This window comes from Micromesistius poutassou, assembly GCF_964030765.1.
Source record: "Micromesistius poutassou genome assembly, chromosome: 16".
Taxonomy (NCBI): domain Eukaryota; kingdom Metazoa; phylum Chordata; class Actinopteri; order Gadiformes; family Gadidae; genus Micromesistius; species Micromesistius poutassou.
In genome coordinates this window covers 12,003,968-12,027,781 of record NC_140286.1, presented here as the reverse complement: position 1 = coordinate 12,027,781, position 23,814 = coordinate 12,003,968, and the positions used below count along the sequence as shown (strand labels likewise).

Genomic DNA, 23,814 nt, shown 5'->3' with positions numbered 1-23,814 from the left:
ACATGTCAGAGTCAAAGTCAGTCTCGCCGTATGTCCGAGGTAGGATACTCTAGCATTCCCAGGAACGAGGATCTCCAGCCATGATGCAGAGGGCAGTGTTCAGCCGGGGCGCCCTGCTGGCGCAAAACACGGCAGCGGCTCTGGAGAGCTCGCTGGCCCCTAGGAGCGCTCCGCTACTAATGCGCCTGGATCGCTCGATGTCTTCCGTGACGATCCCGCCTCCCGCGGCCCTCCTGCGGCCGCTGGAAGTCCCCAACCGTTACCTGTTTGGACCGGGGCCTTCCAACATCCCGCCACGTGTTCTAGCGGCCGGGGGCAGGCCGATTATCGGTCATTTGCACCCAGAAATGTATGAGGTAAATGCTGTGTATTTTGTTTTCCACTTTTTCATTTATAGGCTTCATTCCATGAAGACTAGGCCTATACATCTAATCTCAAAACGCATCGTTATAGGCTGTATTGTTTAATTAATAATGTGATTTAATATTTTATTTATTTATTAATTAATATGTTAGAATAAATACGTCTCAAATAATACGTCTGACCTCTGACCTGTATGTGGATTTCCACGTTATCTCAACAGATCATGAACGACATCAAGAAAGGGATTCAATACATCTTCCAGACCGAAAACAACATGACGATATCCATGAGTGGCTCTGGACATGCTGCCATGGAGTGTGCCGTTTTTAACACAGTGGAACCTGGAGAAAGTGTGCTGGTTGCCGTCAACGGAATCTGGGGAGAGCGAGTAGCGGAAATAGCTGAGAGAATGGGTAGGTATTTTTACGCACGGTTTTACGTGGGGACCCTCTCCGTCCGCAAAGATCGATGTTAAGTTAGTTCTATATGTGTATCAACTTCAGTGAGGCTATTGACATGATCCGCTGGTTGCTACCATAATATTGATTCTTGTTTTCCTTTGTAGGTGCTAATGTACATAGAATGACAAAAACACCAGGGGAACTTTTCTCCAATACGGAAATTGAACAGGTACTATAAATGTCTCCTAATGAGGTTCTCCTAATTAATGTTATTTGGTATGATATGGCAAAAAGTCTGCAGTGAATATTCGCAAAATCTGTAGATTTAGATAGAATTTTGGTGAAAGATATGTATATATGGCATTTAATGTACATTGCAATTAAGATCAAACTATTTATACATCATTTAAAAGAGAATATAATGCAGTTGAGCCGTATACTGGCTAACTTCATGCTAGGGGTCTTCCATGTCTTCGTAGGCCATGGCCAAACACAAACCGGTGCTGTTCTTCCTCACACACGGAGAGTCCTCTGCCGGCCTCTGCCACCCCATGGATGGCATCGGAGACATTTGTCACAAGTAGGTTCTCCTCTAACAACACAGTGTGAGCTCACGTGGCTGCACCCTTTGGTAAATCAAACTCAATCTTTTTTCTTTTCCAAGGCACAACTGTCTCTTCCTGGTTGACACTGTTGCGTCAATGGGGGCAGCGCCCATCTTCATGGACAAACAAAGTAAGGGGTACTACTGTGTGCGTGTGTGTTTTGATACACATGAGGCGGGCGTAGGCCTGGGCAATAAAACAATAAATTATCGTATCGTGATAGACTTTTGATCAGTATCAATATAAAACATGTTCAATATATATCGATAAGAGACTGGACCATCAAATCTAGGAGCTGGGTTTTTTACACAACAACGGTTCCATACTTATTTACAATATTTGAGTGTTTTTCATTGTTGTATCGACATTGGAGTATTTATCGATGAAGAACAGTGGAAGGTCATGTTAACTGTTAAACAGAAGTGTTTAAATCCAGCATGGTAATTCCTAGTCTTCTTAGGTCATTAAAATGATCAATAGTTATCGATATCGATCAATATGATCAAGTTATATCATGATATGTCTTTCAGCCATATCGCCCAGGCCTAGGCGGGCGAGTGTGTTTTTGTGTGTTTCTTCCTTCATGTTGGATCATGGATGGATTAACTTATATTTACTGTCTTTCTAGAAATTGACATACTGTACACTGGCTCTCAGAAGGCTCTAAATGCCCCCCCGGGGACAGCTCCCATTTCCTTCAATGACAGAGCATGGTAAAGAGACTGTGTGTGTGTGTGTGTGTGTGTGTGTGTGTGTGTGTGTGTGTCATGGGCATCACTGCATAGAAAAGTGTTGCATGAAATTCAAACACAAAAATATGGGTCACAGTAAATAATCAATATCAATAACACACACCATGTTACCTTCTCTCCAGTGACAAGATGTTTAACAGGAAAACCAAGCCTGTATCCTACCTCTTGGATATGACTCATCTTTCCAACTACTGGGGTTGCGATGGCGAGACAATCAGATCGTAAGTCCACTAGCCTCAACCATGCAGTGTGTGACCCAACCTGAAATGCATGGAAACCATAGAGGGTGCTCAGACATTTTGTTTGCCCTGTGTGTTTATGCTGTCTGTTGTTTAGAAAAGCGCTAACTAAATATTGTTTATTACTGTTATTATGTAACGTTATGATTAAATATATCAGCAGGGTAAGGCAGCAACCCTTAAAGTCCAAACTGTTTCAACCCGCAGGGTACACAGAATACGTTATATAACAGCCATGAATGATCACTGTTCACCTTTTGTTTAGATACCACCACACAGGCCCTGTTTCTGGGTTCTTTGCCTTAAGAGAGAGTCTGGCCATTCTTTCTGAGAAGGTACGCATGCTACAACTTCCAAATTATAACCTATTGAAAAACACACGCAAGAACACATTTCCAAAAAGCTGAATAATAACAGAATGATACAAGCCCAAGCCGGCTTCCTCTTGTCTACCCTGATTCAAAAGAGTTGTGATTCAGCTAATCGATTAAGCTGCACAGTGAAACGTTTTTTTTTTGTACATAACTTTGACTGACCCCGCAGTTCTTTTGGGAAGGCCAATAACAAATATTAATTTACGGATCCTAAACTAAGGGGGCGCAATGTTTGAACCTGGGATTGTTGTCAAGGTCACGTTGCAATGCGGTGCATTAAGACCCGCCGTGCTCTGGTCTCTGTCTCCCCCTAGGGGCTGGAGGAATCCTGGCGGCAACACAAGGAGCTGGCGGCCTACCTCTACAAGGGGCTGGAGGACTTGGGCCTCACCCTCTTCATCAAAGATAAGGTGAAATAGAAACACGCAAAATGTTCCCTTTAACACAACAATGCCAACTGAAAAAATGCTATAATATGCTATATATATATATATATATATATATATAATTTATGTATATATATATATATTATACATAGGGCATGATGTAAGATACCATAATAAAGAAAAGTCCACATTATTATTATTAGGAAGATATTATTCATAAAATAACATTCATAAATTCCAATCTGGCTTAAGCCAGAGCCCCAGTACAAAAGAAGCCGCAGAGTAACAAATGACCTAATGAGTGTGGGTTCTTGTTTATGTTACATATACACATGAATGATGTGATGCCTGGTTGTTGCAGGAGCTGAGGTTGCCCTCGGTGACCACCATCGCCATCCCCAAGGGCTACAACTGGAGGGAGCTGCTGGTGTACATGATGAAGAACCACAACATGGAGATGACCGGCGGCCTGGGGCCCTCCATCGGCATGGTAAACACGGGGGGGTGTGTGTGGGGGGGGGGGGGGGTAATGTGTGTGTGTGTGTGTGTGTGTGTGTGTGTGTGTGTGTGTGTGTGCTTATGGACTTGCTTGTATTTGTGCGTAGGCGTGATTATGTGTTTTTAAGATTCAGGCTACGATTGATAATTATTTGAATTAAGTCCCTAGTGTTTACGGTTACTTTTATATTCCATTAGGTAATGCGCATTGGACTGATGGGATACAACTGCAAGATGACAAACGCTGACATGGCGCTGCACGCCTTGGCAGATGCCCTCAAGAACTGCAAAAAGAGCACTGTCTGAGCGGGGAGATGGATGCTCATGGCGTTACCACTGGACACTGAAAATATGCAGTCCCGCCCCCCACCCCCAGAACACCGAACCCAGGCCTGGGTGAACAAATGAGGAGAAAGTTTAAACTAATATATTATACTGAAGCAAATGTTCATGTCTGAGCTTTGGAACACATTGATTTCTTAATAAAAAATAAACAAGTCCACATGTTTCTCACTGCAAAGGGGGAAATGTTTATGGATGAAATGCATGTGTATGGAATTTCCACTGTAGGTATGCCTATTGCTCAAATTATTGTATGATGTCAATAAAATTGTCACTATTTTATCAAACATTGTCTTGTAAAACATACACAAGGACATAAAAGGCAAAATAATTATTCTGTTTTCACTACAATTCCCATGATCCTCTTTTTAATGTCGTAAAGCACGGGTTTCAAATCGAGACGCAAACGCGGATGTATTTGATCTTCATTGATATTCTGCATCAGTGCTCCGCCCGCCGGGTCCAGCTTGTCGATGGCGTGCCCGTTCCACCAGCCAGGTAACAAGCACCATCTATGACAAGCACCGATATAAGCTACCCGTCACCAGCATGACCGTTACTTTTTTATGCACAGAGAGTAGGTCCTTGTGTTCGACGACATACACCATGGACCGCATATAAATATACCCAGTTTTAATTGCGAACGCTGCAACACCCGAATTATTTTTCAAGGTTGTCGTTTGAAATACTTAATAAGATGATATAGGGCGTCTTGCTATACAGTTAATGTATTTGACTTTCCTTGGACCGTTCTATAAATAAATAAAAATCCAAGAGTGGTATATCTTTTTTTATGAACCATGTAGCCTAGGTCTACGTAAGGGTCTCATTTAAATTCATGCGCTCAACCATGTTGCGCAACTTGCGTTGCAACGTTTGTTTCACTGGTGCTGCCTGCTTGTGTCCTCAGCTTGAACTACTGGCCCCTTGTGGACATTTAGCAAGTATACATTTGGTCAATCTTTACCTACCGAAGTGCGTGTTATATTTCTGTTTTGTGTTTTCCAACATTAGCTAAGCTGAACGAAGCCATCGCTCCTCTGGATTGGCTCCTGGGTAACTGGGAATCAGTCGAGCCCGGAGAGGGGTCCTTCCCCAGCCTGAAGGCTTTCCGCTACACGGAGGCCCTTCACTTCTCCCAAGTGGGACAGCCCATCATCAACTTCATGTGCGTTTTGTGGTCATTCAAAAACCTTTTCATAGGTGTCATTTTAGGACAAAAACAGCTGTCGCTCATGACACTAATTATGTTACTTTTATGTAGCAAGTCACGTGGTCAATGCGTGATCTCTCCACAGGCCTACCTATTATTGGCCCTGGTGGTAGATCAAAATAGCAGACCCATAATTAGTGCCATGAGCAACACACGGTTGTCCTATGACGACCCTTTTCCCATTGCTATATTTGGTTTATTCAATTGAATGATCCTTCGTTCCATTTCTGGACTTGTGAAAGCACAGATGACTAGATTGTAGCGTACACCTTGTGGAAGGGGAGTGGTGGGTAGCTATAGACGTCGGTCTAGGTTTCTGTTGCACCTGTGTTCGCAGGTTCAATGCCTCCGACGTGGAGACGAAGAAGCCACTTCACAGGGAGTGTGGCTTCATCCGAATGCAACCTGGAACCAACCGAGTGGCGTTCATCGTCGCTCAGAACTCTGGTACTTCACAGCGTTCCTGATTCAGACTAATTGGCTGACATGCAATAGCACGTCAACATCACATGGAGGGAGTTTGCCACCCATCCAACGGGTACTGGGTTTAACCCAAATATGTGTAGACTCTCTTTTGGAAAGATACATGCATCTGACTTTCTTTTGTCAGTAGTTGTGGGCTTAAAGGGGTGATATTATGCCACTAGGTGGGAGTGTGATTAGCCCTTACAAGCAGTTTGAAAATCTGCCTATTGCTAGTGACATCAAAAGTGGGTGTGTCCACCTAGATGTATGATGGATAAATAAGCATTTGCTACGACTCTGTGTGCAGGACTGGTGGAGGTTGAGGAGGGGGAGCTGGTGGGAAAGCAGCTGAGCCTACACACCCACGCTCTGGCCAGGACATCGTTTGCCAAGGAGCCCCACGTCACGGGGGTATGGCTACAGTGTGGTCTCTTACCCATTTACCCATGTGACTCAGGCTTGTGTCGGATGGCATTATAGCTGCATTTCAATTTCCTGTATGACTCCATCTTAAAAGAAACCTTGAACCATACCTATTCAGCTCAGCATTATCTTCATCCATTTTATATTTTTATTATAAAAAATCTTGCCAGTAGTGTTGCATTAATTATATTGCTTTACCACCAAGCTGCTCAGCTTTTTTCCTTGGAATAGCGATAATGCTTTAATTGGACAATACATAGCTATTGTTTGACGTGCTATCCCCCTTTATTTTTTTCTCAGGTTTCCAGAGTGTTCCAGCTCCAACCAGACGGGAAGCTGGAGCAGACGGTTTCCATGTCAACGGACAACCAGCCAATGACGCAGCACCTGCACATCACCTACAGTCGCTTGCCTTGACGCAGATTGGTTTCAATACAAAGACCACCTTCTGTGTTGGTGCTAAAATAATTACCTGTTCTGCAATTTATGTGGCCAGAAATGGAAGATCATGGAAGAACATTATTCCAACCTCAAAACGTCGCTTTGCACATTTAGTTATGGGCCATCCTCAGGGATTGAGAAGATTTCATGCACTATTGGATGGTTTTGTGTATGTATAACCATGTTTTGTATTAAGACTTCAATTCATGTTGCATTTCACTCCATATCATTTTTTTTTCTTGCTGTTTACTTGGCCGCCATACAGTTCAACAGAAAGTATTTAAAGTAGTGTTTTGAATTTCTATGTTTTGTTGCAATAAAGAATTTACTCAACATCTGTGTGGTGTATATGAACCAATTTGCAATGTAAGTGAACTTGGGACACAAATGCTGACTTTGAGGGTGCTTCACAAAGTGGCAACTCAATGCATTGTGGCTGTGGAGCTTGTTTGAAATGGGATCTTAAAAGGTGTCATTCCCAGAGAAACTGTTTAGTACTTTTGAAATACAATAGGTCTCGGAGTTGCATATGCATGCTGAATGTGAAACTGTTCTTCTACCTCGATTGCCTGCATTAGCAAATGAAAAAAATACTCAAACGAGCGAATCAAAAGCCTCACCAACTGACGTCATTTGGTGAATTAGTATTCATGGCCTCGCCCACCTTGGCTTGCAATGGCCCACGGGAAGACAGTATTGAGTTTGTGCCTGTGCATTTTGTGGCGATAACAAATTAACGTTGCATCTCTTGACCAAGAAAGAAGAGTTGAGGAAGAAATGGTTGGATTGGACATTACCACTATTTCAACAGTTACGCGGCCCGAGCACAGCAGCCGGTACACGGTGATTGAATACAGAAAGAGCCGCCTCAGGGCGCCACGGCCAGAGCTGAGCTCCCGGGCTCCCGCGGTGCACCGGCCAGAGTTGCACCGTATTCACTCGCCATGCACTGGCGTCCAGGAGCTCAGCTCTGGCTGCGGCGCCCTGAGGCGGCTCTCAATCAACAAGAAACCTCCAAGGTGCCCAGTGGTTCTCTCTCTCTCTCTCCTTCTCCCTCTGAGCCTCTGGAAGTTTGTTTTTATTACTGTGACGGACAGTGCTGTTAGCCAATCAGAGGCGAGTCATTTGCATGTCACAAGTAAGCCCAAGCTGTTTAAAAATAGCCAGCAGGCCAGCCCAAGTCACTTTTATTTATTTTCTTAATAAAGAATTACAGCCGGCCCAGCCTGAAACAGCCGGCCGTTCAGGAAATATCCCAAACCTCCCAATGGCCAGTCCACTATAGGCCCCTGTGGCCTAAGCTTTTGTCCTTAAAGGCTTTTTTTTTTTCCCCTTACATTACTTTTACACTTAAAATAGTTTTGAAACTAGTACTTTTACATCTTCACTTGAGTAAAAGGCTTGAGTTGATACTTCTACAGAAGTATTTTTAAACCCTAGTATCTATACTTCAACTTGAGTAATGAATGTGAATACTTTTGACACCTGTTAGCAGTAGTAAAACAGACAACTTTAATCAAGATAAAAAAAATAAAAATGGAAGAACTGTACACATTCATGTAGCCAAGAGGGAAGGGTTAGGGTTATCCCTACAAGTGCAAACGGTCTGAGAAGTTTGGAGACCGGGGCACCGTGAGCGCAGTGTCGCTCTTCTTCACCTCCACCGGTTTGTACTTCCTGACCGGCTGAGCCTTGTGCACCTGCACAAGCAGAGGGGGGAGGAGTTAGGAGACCCACAGGATCACATGCTTCAAAGCCTTTTGTCACGTTGCAATATACATTCCAGTGCCAAGGCTGAGCGGTAGTTTGAAGGTGTAGAAATTCTGGTTATTTACAAGAAAAAAATAAAAATAAATAAAAAATAAATAAAAAAAATCACAAACGCCCACCGTTCCATCACCCATCCCCACCGCCTGCACCCTTAAACCACCGCGTCTCCTCGTCATGCTCCTCTTTACCTGCTCGTGGCGCATCCTGGCCACCTCCTCCACATCGCGCACCTCCTCCAGCCGCCGCTGCTCCTCCTCCATGCGGGCCCTCAGCGCCTCCTTCTCCATGGCCGCCCGCTCAAACTCCTGGCGCTCCACGGCGCGGCGCTCCGTGAACAGCTGGAAGGCCTCTGGAACTGCGCAATGGTTAGTGACATCTACAGGGAGAGGAGGAAGGAGGTGGAACACAGGTGGTGGGCAGGGCGAAGCGGAGAGGGCAAAGCGTTGAGGAGGAGAGAACGGCTTAGGAGGGGATGTTTGTGGGGAAGTAGGGAATCGTCAAAGAGTAAACCGCTTTATGAGACAAACGGAATCCTAGTGATCAAAATGGGGGGGGCCGGGGGGACGGACACTGCCTGGTTTGAACTAAAGTAGTGCCATAAAGACATAATGGTTCTTATGTGTTGAAGAAAGTCCTGGTTAGACTGAAAGGGGACATTTGTGATGGCTCATCGTTGTGCCAGGCGTGCGAGCGCCACATGACCCCAGCCACTCTGATGCCAACTTACCCGCAGCGCTGCGGTTCTCCTTCTTGGGCTGGAAGGGTTCCTTGTGGATCACGGTGTTGGGCCGGGCCTTGAAGGCGGCGGCCTCCACCTGCCGCTTGTGCTCCTCCTTCACCTGCAGAAGAAGAATCCTCCAGAGTTAACGACGGACCAGTCCACCAAGAGCACTCATCTCCTGAACCAGAGTCGTTGAGCAGATGTTTTTCCAGGACACACACCATTTTGTCCCAGCGGTCCGTCTTCACCCCCCCCCTCTCGTCCACCCTCAGCTTGAAGGGCTCGGGCTTGGTGGAGAGCAGCACCTTCCTCTCAGGGAGGTGCACCTCATGGAAGTCAGGCAGGGGCTGGGCCTTGAATTTTGGTACCTGGAGGATCCAGGAGTAAGACAATATATTAAACCAAAGAAAACAGTATGCAAACTTATGGTTGTATTGTTGCAAGAAAAGCATTGTGTAAATAAAGCTTGAATTTCACCACTCTCTCATTAACCAATTGAATATTAAATGAACACATAACTATCTCCCCAGGTGACATTAGTATTGCAATAATGGTCTGCAGTGTAAACATAGTGCATCTATTTCACCAAAGGCATCGGTAGGAGCCCTGTCTCTTTAAAAGGAGCAGAACCGCTGGGGGAAGCCTACCTCCTCGTTCCTCATCTGCTCCAACTTCTTCTCCCTCAGCACCCTGCTTTCCCGCTCACGCTCGTCGAAGGAGAAGGGACAAGACTCGACGTGGCTCTTATCAGCCAAACGTGGCTGGAAGGGCAGGCCAAAGTGGGGCACAGGATGGGCTCTGATGGGAGACGGGGGCTTCACCTGAGGGGAAAGAGGTGAGAGGGAGGGGACAGAGGGAGGTAGAATAAATTGAGGGAGAAGAGCGGTAGGCAGACATATCCTTGATTAACAGAAGGCAGAGAGATATTCATACAACATCTCAGCCAATGTAAAACTAAAATGAAGACGATGAACCAGAACAAGGTTGGTTTTGCACACTGCACCTGCTCCGTTTGGTGTTCCAAGGGGACCCTCTTCTTCAGGGAGAAGGCCGGGGACTCTGGGACTGTGGGATGGGCCACCTTCTTATCTGGGACTCCCTATGAAGGACGGAATAATGACATCATTTGAAACATTGTCCACAACTAAAATGTTTGGATCTATGAGATTTACTAAACTTGGCCTTGAAGAAATTACTGTGGGCTCATGACAGCTCATAAGGTCTCAACGACCGCAGGTTTAGATCAAAGCATCAATTTAGCAACATTTAAATGAGTCACCCTTTACTACATACACAGCTCATAAAGCACTTTTGAATTCATGTGTAGCAAATGCTCATTTTACATGTAGAAAAATGTCACCAATCGGAATAAAATCATGGATCGCCAACACACGGTCCGGTTGCATCTTGTTCAGCACCATACTGGTCATCCACGATGACTTATTAAAACGCTACGCCGATTAGCACTCACCACCACCTCCCTCAGGATCCGGGTGGGCAGCGGGCGGGGGTGGAAGACAAGCTTCTCCTCTTCGTCTGGTTTGCGGGCCGCCTGCCGCTGCTGCAGCCGTTGCTCCACCTGCAGCTCGAAGTCCTGGGTCCTCGTGGGCTCCTTGGCCGCCGGCTTCTTTGGGTTCAGCACGCTCGCCAGGATCTTCTTGTTGAGCTCAAGGGCCTTGAACTTGAACCTGGAGAAGCATAAGGAATTCTTCACCCGTGTTGCCAAAGTCCCCACATGAAAATCCTAGTGGCACTGAGAAATAACCCGCTCATGTTGTTACTGGGGGATGTGGGTTAGCCGAGTCCAGTGCCGAGCTAACCCTAACCGGGTGGGACCCTCGCCACAAACCCATCGATAATCAGGTGCACTCACATTACGCCAGCTTAAAGTGCAGCAGTCACCGTTTTGCCCTTCCTACACAACAAGCCGGCGGAGGAATACATAAATAAATTGCTAGCTAGAAAGAGTGGACGGTGTTTTGCTCCGATGTCGTACTTCTGCATCTTCTCGGCCTCTTCGGCCTCCAGCGCCGTGTGGCTCTTCATGAGGGTGGGCCGGCTGCGCTGGCGGGTCATGAGCTGGGGGGTGTGGGGCTGGGTGATCTTCATACTCTCCCCCTTCACTGGGGACGGACCTGGGAGGCACCAGACACAACACAACCATGAGCTACACCAGGACAAACCCCGTGTGTAACAGATACAGGTGGGCGACTGCATACTCTATGTAGCAGACTTTTTTTATCCAAACTAACCTGACGTAGGGTGAGGCTGAGGTCAATCATCAACCCACTCGTAACGTTGATCCACACTCACCTCTCCCTTGCGCCTGCCGGCTGCGCAGGTGGTAGCGCTCGGGGGTGCGCCTCTGGAAGTCGGCGATCTGCTGGGCGATGGGGACATAGGGGTTGGTGGTGGCGTCCTCTGCCTTGCGCTTGTTGCCCGTGGAGAGGTTGAAGGGTCTGGGCACCGTGGCCCCCTTTGGGCCCTTAGACTGCAACACAAGTACAGTGTCCTGTCATCACTACAGCTCAAAATGAGGAGGAGGTGGGGGGGGGGGCACAGCAAGATCTCCCAAGACCCCACAGTTTTCCAGGTTGAGAACACTGAATGGACAAGGGCAAATATTATTTGGCCAATGACAAGCGACGAGACCGTAAAACTTGATCCTCATTTGCTGATCTAAATCCAAGATTAAGTTTTCTTCAAACAGTCGAAGGGGTGCTTTGTGAAATCAGCATACACACAACAATCTGAATTGCCATATTTTTTTTAAACACTCCATAATGGAATCATGCAGAATGATTTAAAATAATAAAAAGGGAACCAAAATATCCAACTTTCCCCAATGGTGTTCAAGCCCTAGCACCAAAGGAACACCCACAGCTCTTACCGGAGAGGACAGATGTTTTCGGAGCTGGGCCTGGAAGTTAACCTGTCCACCGGCGGTGGTAGTGCTGGCCCTGACACGTGAGTCAGTCGAGAAGTGGAACTCCTGGGGAATGGTGGTGGACAGCACCAGCCTCTTTGGTAGGTGATCTGAAGGAGTGAGATCACCTATATATTATGAGATGTCATGCAACACTCCAAATGAGGCTCAATATATTGAACCAAGGATATTTAGACTAGTCATTTTGAAATCATAACAATATCATGATCAAGATTGTGTACAATTCTCCCATGGATTATTGTACATTTTTCACCTGATTTAATTTTTACATCACGCCGAGCCCTTATTTCTGCCATGAGTCTTAATGACACCAAAACAGCACAAGTTTCTCCCGAGTGTCGATCACAACGCCACATGTTGCAGAGGGATCCATCCAACACCGTCCCAAAGCACAGTGGTTTCAGCCCCAGGGTCAGTCACAGGGTCGCCTACCGCCAGCGAGCGCTGCCTTGTAGCTGGCCTCGTTCTGGCGCCGGTGCTCCGCCACCTCACTCTGCAGGGTCCTGATGCGCTCCAGCTCTAGGGCCTCGGTGCTGTTGGGCCTTCAGGGGAACACCGAGCAGAAGTCAGTACCCCCGCGAGCCCGTTGCAGACCTAACCCATCTATGTGGACGGTCAAGGAACATCGCAAATGACATCATTTCTATTGACTACACCGTTGTGGTGTGTTTAGTGACTGGTTTAAGCAGCTTCAGCCCGAGTCAAGTCTGATGTTGAGGCAGCACACCTGTGGTGCATTGGGCATGCACGCACACACACACACGTCAAGATGACTGATCTTCCTGTGTCGCAGCTGAACCGGAGTTTGTCAGCATAGGAGCCCCGCAAAGACACTTGGGTGGCAGGGTCTGCTACCACAACCATTTATAGGGAACGTTACGTTACGTCCAACCGGGCACCATCTTGTGAGCCAGAACCAACAGGGGCAGCGACACCTAAACATGGCACACGTCCAACACTGAAGGTGACATACTGGGAGTCACTTTTCAAGAAGGCTGACTCACAGTGGGCTGCTGGTGGCTGCCGTCGGCGGCCGGCAGCTTCTGCGGGGCTGACCGCTGAGCCCTCGAACAGAGCTCCCCGCAGAGGTCCTGGAGGAGGCAGCAAAACGGACGTGAATGCAATTGAACACAGCAGATCACAATTGGAAATGCAACAATGAATATCTGGCTATAGGAGTGTAACAATCACTACTCTAAATAGAATGTGCTTCATTAGTTAAAATAAAAATATATATTTGTTGAATTATTGTCACCACCATTCCCATAGTTTGGGTTTTACACCCAGTGCACACAATGACAACCAACAGTGAACAGACCAAAGTGTGCTTCCCAAAAGGTGCAGAGAGACGAAGGCAGATGCAGGTGGATATCAGTCTTTAGGGATGCACAGAGATTGCTCTGCTACCAGAGAATAGTCACAACTGGTCCGGTCAAATACCCCCAAAGGAATTGGACCTAAATAAAACCTTTGTTATGACTGTTACAAACTGTTACAAATAAAGACATTGGCGTCTAGATCAGGGACCTGCCGGTCGGTCAAATAAAAAGTGATGGACAACAGTCTCAGTGCATCCTCATTGTGTCACAAGAATAAGAATCACCTTCTGCGTGGACGACTCTGCTGCCTTACAAACTCGGTGGACAACATGCTGCAAATGGTGGTTTACAGAGGCAAACAGGAATCAGGATTGCAAGTTCACATTGTCGTTTAAATCTCAAAGCATACACAAGTATGACTAAACGGCAATCGTTGGTACAATACTGTAAGTATTGGTTGCACCAAGATGCCCGCACGTGTAAACCTAATGGCAATAAAAACTATTCTGAAGCAAAGTTGACCCTACCCTAATACGAGTCATGCATTCGTCTGACAAAATATGCATTTTAAAGCTACCCACCTTTTTTGTTTTTTCACTGGGGGAATGACCACAGTGGTGGTGGTTTCAGCTGGAGCGCTGGTGGTTTCAGCTGGAGCGCTGGCCTCTTTCCTCTTAGACACCCTTTATTGGGAGAGGAGAGAACCGAACATTACTGGATATCCTCATGGATAAGTTGATAAAAACTGAATTTACTGTAGTCTGTAGTCTGAATGAGGTTTGTGTGGTCCAGTGGAGCCTGACATTCTAATCTGTACGGGTAAATGCATATAGTCTCGCAGGCTTTAATAGTCAGCATGATCACTGTCAACATCCGAAGCTCACTTCCATTATGTTGTGTTGTAGTGTTGTAGTGTTTTCAAGTCTGGCTGAAATGTGAATAAATCCTGACGCACTTTGGCCACAAGAATGCAATCCATTTACATCTCTGCTGGCTAACCTGTTACTTTATACAAGCAGAACCACAACAAACCTGCGTGGCTGAGCAGAGGGATTGGTCCGGGTCCGGGCCGCGGGCCGGGTGGGCACACGTGCTACGTTCCGATTGGGCGCTTGTCTTTGACCCCAGGAGGTGACTATGTTAGACGGAGGTGCGGCGGCGGTGCTGGGTTCTAAACGAGGTAAACATCCAGAAATTAGCTGGACAGAAGGCATGTGAAGAGCACTCCAGTTCCACAGCAGGTGGAGTTACATCAAGGGTACTTGTACTTGGGATGGTCATTTCTCAATAAGAAACCTCCATTACAAGTCTTTAACAAAGCAAACAAGAGAACAATGGCTATGGAAGGCCATTAGAACGGCCAAGAAGTGTAAACATGTTAACAGGTCAGGTCTCCTTTTGCCGTGTTAACAGGCACAACCAGAAAATGCACGTCAACATGTAAATTTGACATTTGTAACAGATGTTCCGATACAAATTGTCCTTCCTGATACCTGAAATTGAGTATCGGCCGATACAGCGAGTAAGATTTCTTATTGGGATACGTATTATTTATTTAATTTAACAGCTATGTCCTACCAACCCTGTATGGATTTGAGAGGATTGCCATCATTGTTCTATGGCGTGGCTCAGGTTAAACCCTTTAAAAAACACCAACAAATACGCATAGCATGCAACTACTAATAGCACTAGTTCTTATTGCAGGGTCCTCTTGATGACAGGAATGTACTGATTGCAAGTCTTTGGATAAAAGCCTCTACTAAAGGACCAAAACACATACAGAGAATGAATTCTCACATATCTACTACAATGACTTGGTTGGGGATCACAACGTACCTGGGTCGACCTCTGCTTCCACATAAGGGCCGACGATGGCTTTGGGAAGGTTACCTTTACTGGCTCCACCGAAGGGCAGGCCGCTGCTGACTGGAGTGGCCAGGTGCCCATGAGGCCCACTGGCCTGTTGTTCTAAGAGTCAGAAATGAGGATTGATAAGCGATTGTTTTACCTTCAAATTGCAGATAAAATCAAAAAAATTCAGCTGTGAATGAACAAACATAGTACACAATACCTTGTTCAAACAAAGTGTGGGAGATTCAAAAACAACAAAAAAACACGACCAAAGGAATGTCTGAAATGTAGGAAGTGGGTGGGAGACTCCCATCAAGAGGCGATGGACGCTTTTTGACACAATTGGTTAGAAAAGCTTGTGCAACACAGGTAACAAAATATCAAAAATACAAACGATCCAATGTAACGTTTGGCATCGGGTTAGAGTTGAACCAAACAAGATGTGAAACACACACCGAAAAACCCTTCTCTGCACGGCCTCCACAATACTACACAACCTCAGATGGCTGCTTTGAAGTTAGATAAGTGAATAAAGTGGACTCACCAAACCAATGGTCGGCGGTGTCCGCCAGGTCCAGTTCCTTGAAGTCCACGACGTGCGACGGGGCGTCGAACTCCCAGCTTGGGTCGTTCTCGGCCATGTTCTGTGTTAACCGTCCTATATGGAGAACGACGCTGATTGAGTTAGTGACATGCTTAACACACCTTTCCAATACAAATCTTTGTAGCCAACCGATGCTATTCGCTTTCTGTATTAGCTTTAGATAAAAGGCAATATCATAGACCTTCTCTATACTAGTGATTTTAGAAAGCACTACTGAAATGAGCCCCCAACGAGAACATTTTGAACTAGAAAATGCATTATCTGCAGAAAATTCGGTGACTGCTGTAGTGCAAGGTGAGGTTGAAAATATGTTTTGATAAATCCAGTTTAAATCGTCAAAAAGACATTTGAACATGCACACCTTTTAAAAACATGTTAATGGTTGGAAACAAATAAAGTGAAGAGTTTAAAAAAAGCTAACGTGATGAAGTTTTAATACATTTGAGATAGAATAAAATAGCTGAGCTGGCAATTTCCAACTATAGACCAAAACCAGTCCAAACCGAAATGGCAACTAGACGAATACACACCTGAACCCTAATTATTAACTGACGTTGTGTGATATACAAGGAACCTCTCATCCATCTCTCACACACAAACCTCACAAGTTCTGTGTAAAGAACACACGGACAGCAGCAGAAATGGGTCTTCAATGAGGTGACATTAATACACAACACAGGCATGTAAAAGACCACACACAGGCAAGCATTGTTTTTAGCATTTAGCTTCTACCGGGAGCAGCAAGCAGCAAGCCATATAAACGGGGGTCCCCACAGACAAACGCTCGATATATAACAATCATATTTCCAATTGATAAATCATTTCAGCGCCACTAACAATAAATAACGTAACCGTTTAAGCTTGACATCGAGTTTCTAGGTTAATTAAATATTGACGTTGTTCATGCTGTGCGACATCCGCAAATCAGATAAAGACATTGGCGTCTAGCACAGGAACATGCCGTTCGGTAAAACAAATGAACCTAATCAAAAACAACGTTTAAAGCTTACCTAAAACGACTAATCTAGAGGAATTGAAGTAACCGATCTGCAGTAGACTTGTCTCAAACTGAGGACATTAACGATTACTATTAAATTACCCCCCTTTTTAAACCGCCCAATCAGTAACGTCTCAACGTGGTGCTCTCACTCTACTGGCTGCTGTCTTCTTCTAAATTCCGGTAGTTGTTTAGCGTATTACTGCCCTCCACGGGTCAGATGTTGAACTAGAGTTTTACATACAGTCCTGTATTGTGCAGGAACTGTAGAATTGACTTGGAGATCAATTGGTGGTTCTCACTGTGTCCAAACAAAGAAAAAGCCTAAACAGCCTAAAAAGTCCTAACAGTCAAATATCAAATAATATATGTCTTTCTGTCCTATATATTTTCTACACTCCGGGAAAAACAAGTTTTACTGTCTCGGAACTCCCACATTCACATAGACCAGACACATGTTTTCCTACAATAAAAAATGAAAAGTGATTTAGCCCACAATGACCCAGCCTTAATCTACACAGTTTAACTGAATCTCTACGGGACTGAAAAGTGCAGGTACATCTTTTTAGGTGCCAAGCACAAAGTGCGAGGCAACCTATTGTAATCGTTAGTTTTATTATTATTCCGTTTGACTTACACAGCCTAAACAGCTCGCACGCTTTTTATGAAACTTACTAGACCTGTAGAGGTTGACACAAGATTAACAGACAGCAAATATTACACTGATTGGCCCAAAGGTGGAGCTATACCAACTGTCCAAAAATGCAAACTTTGCACAAGCATATCTCTTAACCGGTTTGACCTACACTCATGAAACTTTGTTCACACATGCATATCCACATGCTGAACAAATATGCATCAAGAACCTATGACTTCCGGTTTCCAGATTTGCAGCCATTTTGAATTTAGTTAAAAACAGTAGAAGTTTTTTGACTTTGACAAAAATCCTTTAGCCCATATCATCTATGGACCATTATCTTCAATCTGACATAAATATTAGTCTGTACACTAAAGTTTAAAGCACCAATGAGCCATTGCCTTCTAAAAGGGCCGTGGTTTAAATCTCAAAAAGAGTTAAATGCTCATATCAACATCAAGTTGGACTCCTATGATGTTGACTCAATTACAAAAGTTGTTCTGAATTAAATTCTGAACAAGGTACAGTCGACATATTTTCAAATAGGGCGTGGCATCGAAATGGGCGTGGCCTGTCACTAAAATTACCACAGTTCATAGATGACTCGACTCGCCTCAACTCGACTCAGTTTGGTTCCAGGCATGTCACGTTTCCATCCAAAAAAGTACCTCTTCAATGTGGGCGGGTCATAGAAAAGAACCTCTCCAACATGGGCGGGTCGTCATTAGGTTTTAATCACGGGAGACGCAATTCCCAGGAAATCTGAATCTGATCAGGACTATTTCCTGATTCCCGGGAAAGGTTATGATGGGAAATAAAATAAAATAAAAAGCACAATGACTGTGCGTCTATTGTTGTCATACGGTAACGATGATGGAGGCGAAACTCGAGCCCTGGGAAAGGAACGACACTAAAACGAAACAGCGAAACGCTGATCCTCGGGAGCGGGTCTGTGGACTCCAGCTACGCCGGACACACGCAACCACGCCGGACACACACAACCACGCACAGCCTAACTCTAGCCCCGGGAAAGGAGCGACACACGGCGAGGTCCCTCTCGGGAGCGGGTCCGTGGACTCCAACCATGCCGGACACAACTTAACTTTGAGTGATTATTCCCATTTACAGCTGCTGGCCAATCATTTGCCAGCAGCCTGTTTACGTCACACAAAAGTACCTACTCCGCTCGCTTGGAACCTCGACGGAGGTAGTACTAAAAAAAGTACCCGGTACTAGGGACCACTTTTTTTGCCAATGGAAACGCAAAAAAAGGCGGGCCAAGTCGAGGCGAGTCGAGTCGAGTGGAGCTGGTACTGTTGGTGGAAAAGCGGCATTAGTGGCCTTTGGGGCCCAAAGTTCCAACTGCTCAAGTGAAATGAAGTCGATTGGCAAAACAACATGGCCGCCAGGCTAAAAATAGTCTTAATGGTTAGGGTTAGGTTATGGTTAGGGTTAGGGTTAGGGTTAGTCTATGGTCTTAATGGTTAGGGTTAGGTTTGATGTTTTATTGGTCGGTAGGGTTAGGGTTAGGTTTGATGGTTTATTGGTCGGCCTATGCTTCGCACCGTAAAATGCTGCTCACAGCTTTAATTTTAACTTGAGATTGTAAAGAGAATTAGTGTCTACCTGTTTTCTTTTTCCCACCCTCCCTGCCATTCCTTCATTAAGCCCTCTTTCATTCTTTCTTTCAGCTTCACTCTTCCCCTGGATATATGAACATCTACTTCTCTACTCAAACTCTGTTTCGCAATCTGGTCCACCTGCGCTTCCCAACTAGCCTGGTCGCGCCCACACTAGTGACGTCACGCCTCGCAAAAGCGCTGCTGACTTCTAGTCTGGCCAACCGTGCTATTAACTCGATTTCTGTCTCCCGAATTTTCGGGAACTCCACCCTCTTTTTCGAGAGCCAATCAACGTCGAGCCTCTCCAACGGCTCTGGGTAGAGGCGTGTTCAAGTAAGTGACGCTGTAGAGCAGCGACCGGAACCTCATTGTAAACAGCAGCATGGAGCAGCGGACAGCGTTCAACACAGCAGTCGATGCTGTGTTGAAAGATTTCAACCGGACATTTGTATTGAAAACCGAGCAGAGAGCAGCCCTGGAGGCATTTATAGAAAAGAAAAAGGAAAGAGCGGTGTGATTGGTTTAAGCTTCGACACCGCCTATTCTGGCTTCGACCAATAGCAGACTGAGGCATTTGAGGGGGGCGGGTAAACCAGGTTTGAAGGATGCGCTTTGAGAAATGGATTCTCTTAACGTCTTGGCCAGACCCAATGCTGAGTATCAACATTGGAAAGTCGTGCCAACCAGGCTACTTCCCAACGTGTCCAGGAACCCAGCAAAAGGTGATGTTAGATCTAAACCCAATTCTAAAAAACTGTTTGAATGTCACTAATAATATCAAGTCGAGCATAGATTTCCCCTCTCTTAAGGCTTCCGGAGCAGCTGCAGAGTCAGAACAGATGATAACCTCTCTAGGTCTGGTTTCCTCAATCCACCTTAAAGCCCATAGGATTGCCATTAACTCAGATGTGAAAACAGAGCTTCCATTAGAGATGCGCCGCCGGCCAATCTTCACCCCAAGCTGCTCCACATACATCCCAAACCCAGGGCTCCCACTAACAGGATCTCTAGATCCATCTGTAAAAATAATCAAAGTATTGTCACTAATTTAATTTTAGATGTTCTGCTATGTTTGGAGTTACCAGCTTCTTATCTTTTTTCTTTAGAAAAACAAGTTCAATATTCAGCTCAGGCAGCACCCAATATAGCATAGGTAGACAGCTTGTATGTTCCACTACACTTACCTGTTCCATACCCAGCCTCCCAGCCCACTGATTTATAGTTACAAAAAATGTTTTATACTTATTGCCTCGATCAGACTCTTGTAACAGGCACCTTGCTGAAAAGTTTGATGACACCCACTTAGTTTTACCCAATGCTCTAACCATTTCTCCCATTTCAATAAGCAGGACAAGGACTGGGGAAGTTCTGAAGGCCCCACAGCAAAGCCTCAAAGCCCTGGCCTGCAGCACATCTAGCCTTGCCAGAACAGATTTAGACGCAGACATACACAAAGCATTCATAGTCAAGAGAAGATCTGATCATGGCCTGGAAAATTAGAATAGTCTCCCTGTCAGCCCCCACTCACACCCGTGACCCAGCTAGACTTCTGATATTATTCAAAACTTTTTCACACTTCAACAACATTTTACTGACATGCACAGCCCAAGTCATCGGCTCTTCAAACCAGACGCCCAAAAATTGTAAAACATTTACCTTCTCCAGTGGAAACTCATACATATACAAACCAATGTAAGGCAACTTCCTTTTAAAGCTTAAAGACCGGGTAAACCAAATTCAGTATTTTTCTTCTTATCATATTAATTAGGCCTTAAATGTGTCCCTCAAAACATGTAAAAAATATTTTTCCCATTCATCATTTCCTTGAGGAGCTAGGCCTCAGAGAATGTTCTGTGTGCAGGTTTAAAATGGGCGGGTCTACATCGAAGACCGCTTTACGTAAAGCGGTCTTCAATGTAGACCCGCCCCCTGCTGCCCTCTAGGTATAAATACATTAACCGCGCACTAGCATTCTGTGGTTTCACCCGTCTATGGTTTTACCGCTCACGAGTCTGGTTTGAATTGTCAGTTTGCAGCTAGCTTGCCCGTTATGCCTCTTCAACCTCGTTGGTGCATCTTCCCTGGATGCCACAGTGGGAAACGTAACGTTAACGGTTCGTTTACTTTATTTAAGTTTCCGACCGAAGACGGTCTCTCTCCGGTGATGGGCGTGGTTTCCTGGCCTGCAGCGCACACGCCCCCACCGTCCTGAGCCAGGGATTACTGCTCATTTTTCATCAACTTTGAAGCATAATTTTATATACTTCGCGATTATATTATTATTATTATTATTATTATTATTATAAACTCAAAACCCATAATTATTCTTGGTTTACCCGGTCTTTAATCATTAAACCCTCCTTCCACAAAGAATCATATGCCTTCTCAATATCCAAAAATACACTGACTTCACTTTCCTTATTATACTTTCCTTATAAGAGAATGTCTTATCAACTACAGTAGGCTATAGTAGTAGGTATAATTGTAATAATAATACGTGATTGATAGATTAAAGTGGTATCACACTGCATGATGACTGAAAATGAGTGTGATTAATTCAGGGATTAATTAAAGTGATCTTGGAACTGGGTAGTGTCTTATTTTTGTAAATTATGTGTTTAAGGCAACATCGCGGAACAGAAGCCCGAGATAAAGCCTTGAACTTGAAATAACCATTGCGAATAAGCTTGCAAGCTAGAGACGTTCAAAAAGGGGGCGGTAATTGTTGCGCTCTTTAAAGCACGGGTGTAAAATCAAGACTCATACACTTCGATCTCCCTTAATTTCTACGTCAGTGCTCCTGCCTGCTCAACCTTATTGATGGCTTCATTGGCGTGTCCGTTCTACCAGCCCGGTAAAAAGCCCAGATATAAGATACACTTCATCAGCATGACCTTTAATGCTTATGCACAGAAAGAAGGTCCATGTGTTCGACGCCATACACCATGGACCGCATATATATATATATATATATATATATATACACCCCGTTTTAATTGCGAATTCTAATTGTTTTAATTGCGAATTCTTTTGAAAGGTTGTATGAGAAATACTTAAAATGCTATAGGCTGCCTTGTTATACAGCTAATAATTTGACTTCCTGGGACCGTTCTATAAAAACTGTACAGGTGTGGCGTGTATCTTTTTATATAAACAATGCGGTCTACGCAAGGCTCTCATTTAAATCCATGCGCTCAACAATGTTGCACTGCAACGTTTGCTTCCCTGGTGCTGCCTGCTTGTGTCCTCAGCTTGAAATACTGGCCCCTTGTGGACATTTAGCAAGCATACATTTGGTAAATCTTTACCTCCCGAAGTGCGTGTTATATTTTTGTTTTGTGTTTTCCAACATGAGCTAAGCTGGACGAAGCCATCTCTCCTCTGGATTGGCTCCTGGGTAACTGGGAATCAGTCGAGCCCGGAGAGGGGTCCTTCCCCAGCCTGAAGGCCTTCCGCTACACAGAGACCCTTCACTTCTCCCAAATGGGACAGCCCATCATCAACTTTATGTGCGTTTTGTGTTCATTCAAAAACAATGTAGTTTCTTTATTTTCATAGGTGTCATTTTAGGACTTGCACAGCTGTCCCACATAACACTAATTATGTCTCTGCTACTTTTATGTAGCAAGTCACGTGGACAATGGGTGATCTCTTCACATGTTAGGTCTACCTATTGGCCCTGGTAGATCAAAATAGCAGACCCATAATTAGTGCTATGAGCACGACCCTTTTTCTTTTGCTATATTTGGTTTATTCAATTGAATGATCCTTCGTTCCATCTCTGGGCTTGTGAAAACACAGATGACTCGTTCCTGATTCAGACTAATTGGCTGACATGCAATAGCATGTCAACATCACATGGAGGGAGTTTGACACCCATCCAACGGGTACTGGGTTTAACCCAAATATGTGTAGACTCTCTTTTGGAAAGATGCATGCATCTGACTTTACTTTGTCAGTAGTTGTGGGCTTAAAGGTGTGAGGGTGATTAGCCATTACAAGCTGTTTGAAAATCTGCCTTTTCCTGTGTTTTAGTGGCATCACAAGTGGGCATGTCCACCTAGATGTATGATGGATGGCTAAGCAACATTTGCTACAGACCACTGGGTAGGCTGGCCGACTGATCTATCCAGCACAAAACTAGGTGGACACTCCCACTTGGGATGTCACTAAAACACAGGAAAAGGCAGCCTTTCAAACAGCTCATAATGGCCATTCACTCACACCAGGTGGCAGAATATGGCCTTTATTCAAAAGTCTCTGCTCAAAGATTGGCCCACTTGGTGAACGGTGCCGGTTGTATCTATTGTGTACATGCTTCATCTGAGACTGTGCAGGATTGGTGGGAAAGCAGCTGAGCCTACACACACAAGCTCTGGCCAGGACATCGTTTGCCAAGGAGCCCCACGTCAAGGAGGTATGGCTGCAGTGTGGACAGTCTCTAACGACCCTTCATTATTTTTTTTCAGATTTTTCTTCATGTTCATTGTATTGTTAAGCACCTTGTATTGCAATTTTTCACAAGTCGCTTCATAAAGTTTTTTTTATTTTTTATCTTACCAGTAGGGTTGCATTAATTATATATTTTTTTTTTCTCAGGTCTCCAGAGTGTTCCAGCTCCAACCAGATGGGAAGCTGGACCAGACGGTTTCCATGTCAACGGACAAGCAGCCAATGACGCAGCACCTGCACATCACCTACAGTCGCTTGCCTTGACGCAGATTGGTTTCAATACGAAGACCACCTTCTGTGTTGGTGCTAAAATAATTACCTGGTCTGCAATTTATGTGGCCGGAAGTGGAAGATCATGCAACAATATTCCAACCTCAAAATGTTGCTTTGCA

The 23,814-nt window shown here is 45.0% G+C and overlaps 4 protein-coding genes across 5 annotated transcripts; 3 read left to right on the top strand and 1 right to left on the bottom strand.

The window, feature by feature from the left end:
- agxtb (alanine--glyoxylate and serine--pyruvate aminotransferase b) lies at positions 1–4,117 on the top strand. Its single transcript, XM_084481180.1, has 11 exons — positions 1–356; positions 584–776; positions 929–993; positions 1,244–1,344; positions 1,429–1,499; positions 1,998–2,082; positions 2,244–2,342; positions 2,626–2,695; positions 3,049–3,144; positions 3,482–3,610; positions 3,817–4,117. The coding sequence occupies exons 1-11, from the start codon at positions 81–83 to the stop codon at positions 3,922–3,924; spliced, it is 1,293 nt and encodes a 430-aa protein (XP_084337306.1). The 5' UTR covers positions 1–80; the 3' UTR covers positions 3,925–4,117.
- A 142-nt stretch (positions 4,118–4,259) lies between these two features.
- Positions 4,260–6,835, top strand: LOC311361009 (peroxynitrite isomerase THAP4-like). The gene is made up of 5 exons (XM_084481181.1): positions 4,260–4,458; positions 4,975–5,128; positions 5,511–5,620; positions 5,946–6,049; positions 6,362–6,835. The coding sequence occupies exons 1-5, from the start codon at positions 4,434–4,436 to the stop codon at positions 6,476–6,478; spliced, it is 510 nt and encodes a 169-aa protein (XP_084337307.1). The 5' UTR covers positions 4,260–4,433; the 3' UTR covers positions 6,479–6,835.
- A 1,161-nt stretch (positions 6,836–7,996) lies between these two features.
- LOC311360920 (targeting protein for Xklp2-like) lies at positions 7,997–16,838 on the bottom strand. 2 transcript variants are annotated; one of them, XM_084481036.1, is made up of 17 exons: positions 16,725–16,838; positions 15,655–15,768; positions 15,096–15,227; positions 14,292–14,430; positions 13,841–13,942; positions 12,945–13,031; positions 12,373–12,482; positions 11,884–12,029; positions 11,307–11,484; positions 10,990–11,128; positions 10,465–10,681; positions 9,997–10,092; positions 9,641–9,814; positions 9,215–9,361; positions 9,000–9,111; positions 8,461–8,648; positions 7,997–8,202 (listed from the first exon to the last, which is right to left on the bottom strand). In XM_084481036.1, exons 2-17 carry the CDS (start codon positions 15,749–15,751, stop codon positions 8,092–8,094), a joined length of 2,175 nt encoding a protein of 724 aa, XP_084337162.1. In that variant the 5' UTR covers positions 15,752–15,768; positions 16,725–16,838; the 3' UTR covers positions 7,997–8,091. The 2 variants fall into 2 exon arrangements, with proteins under 2 accessions (XP_084337162.1, XP_084337163.1); XM_084481037.1 differs by having other exon boundaries at positions 8,461–8,627.
- Positions 16,839–21,790: 4,952 nt separating this feature from the next.
- On the top strand, positions 21,791–23,814 carry LOC311361348 (peroxynitrite isomerase THAP4-like; the record flags this gene model as incomplete). The annotated part of the gene is made up of 5 exons (XM_084481514.1): positions 21,791–21,824; positions 22,326–22,479; positions 22,596–22,603; positions 23,308–23,387; positions 23,570–23,814. The coding sequence occupies 5 exons, from the start codon at positions 21,791–21,793 to the stop codon at positions 23,684–23,686; spliced, it is 393 nt and encodes a 130-aa protein (XP_084337640.1). The 3' UTR covers positions 23,687–23,814.

Coding starts and splice junctions, on each gene's coding strand:
- agxtb (XM_084481180.1), top strand. CDS start 81: ATGATGCAGAGGGCAGTGTTCAGCCGGGGCGCCCTGCTGGCGCAAAAC. Junction 357..583: donor TGCACCCAGAAATGTATGAG/GTAAATGCTGTG, acceptor TTATCTCAACAG/ATCATGAACGACATCAAGAA. Junction 1,345..1,428: donor ATCGGAGACATTTGTCACAA/GTAGGTTCTCCT, acceptor TTCTTTTCCAAG/GCACAACTGTCTCTTCCTGG.
- LOC311361009 (XM_084481181.1), top strand. CDS start 4,434: ATGGCGTGCCCGTTCCACCAGCCAG. Junction 5,621..5,945: donor CATCGTCGCTCAGAACTCTG/GTACTTCACAGC, acceptor CTCTGTGTGCAG/GACTGGTGGAGGTTGAGGAG. Junction 6,050..6,361: donor AGGAGCCCCACGTCACGGGG/GTATGGCTACAG, acceptor TTTTTTTCTCAG/GTTTCCAGAGTGTTCCAGCT.
- LOC311360920 (XM_084481036.1), bottom strand. CDS start 15,751: ATGGCCGAGAACGACCCAAGCTGGGAGTTCGACGCCCCGTCGCACGTC. Junction 9,362..9,640: donor AGCAGATGAGGAACGAGGAG/GTAGGCTTCCCC, acceptor TGGATCCTCCAG/GTACCAAAATTCAAGGCCCA. Junction 8,203..8,460: donor CCAGGATGCGCCACGAGCAG/GTAAAGAGGAGC, acceptor CTGCTTGTGCAG/GTGCACAAGGCTCAGCCGGT.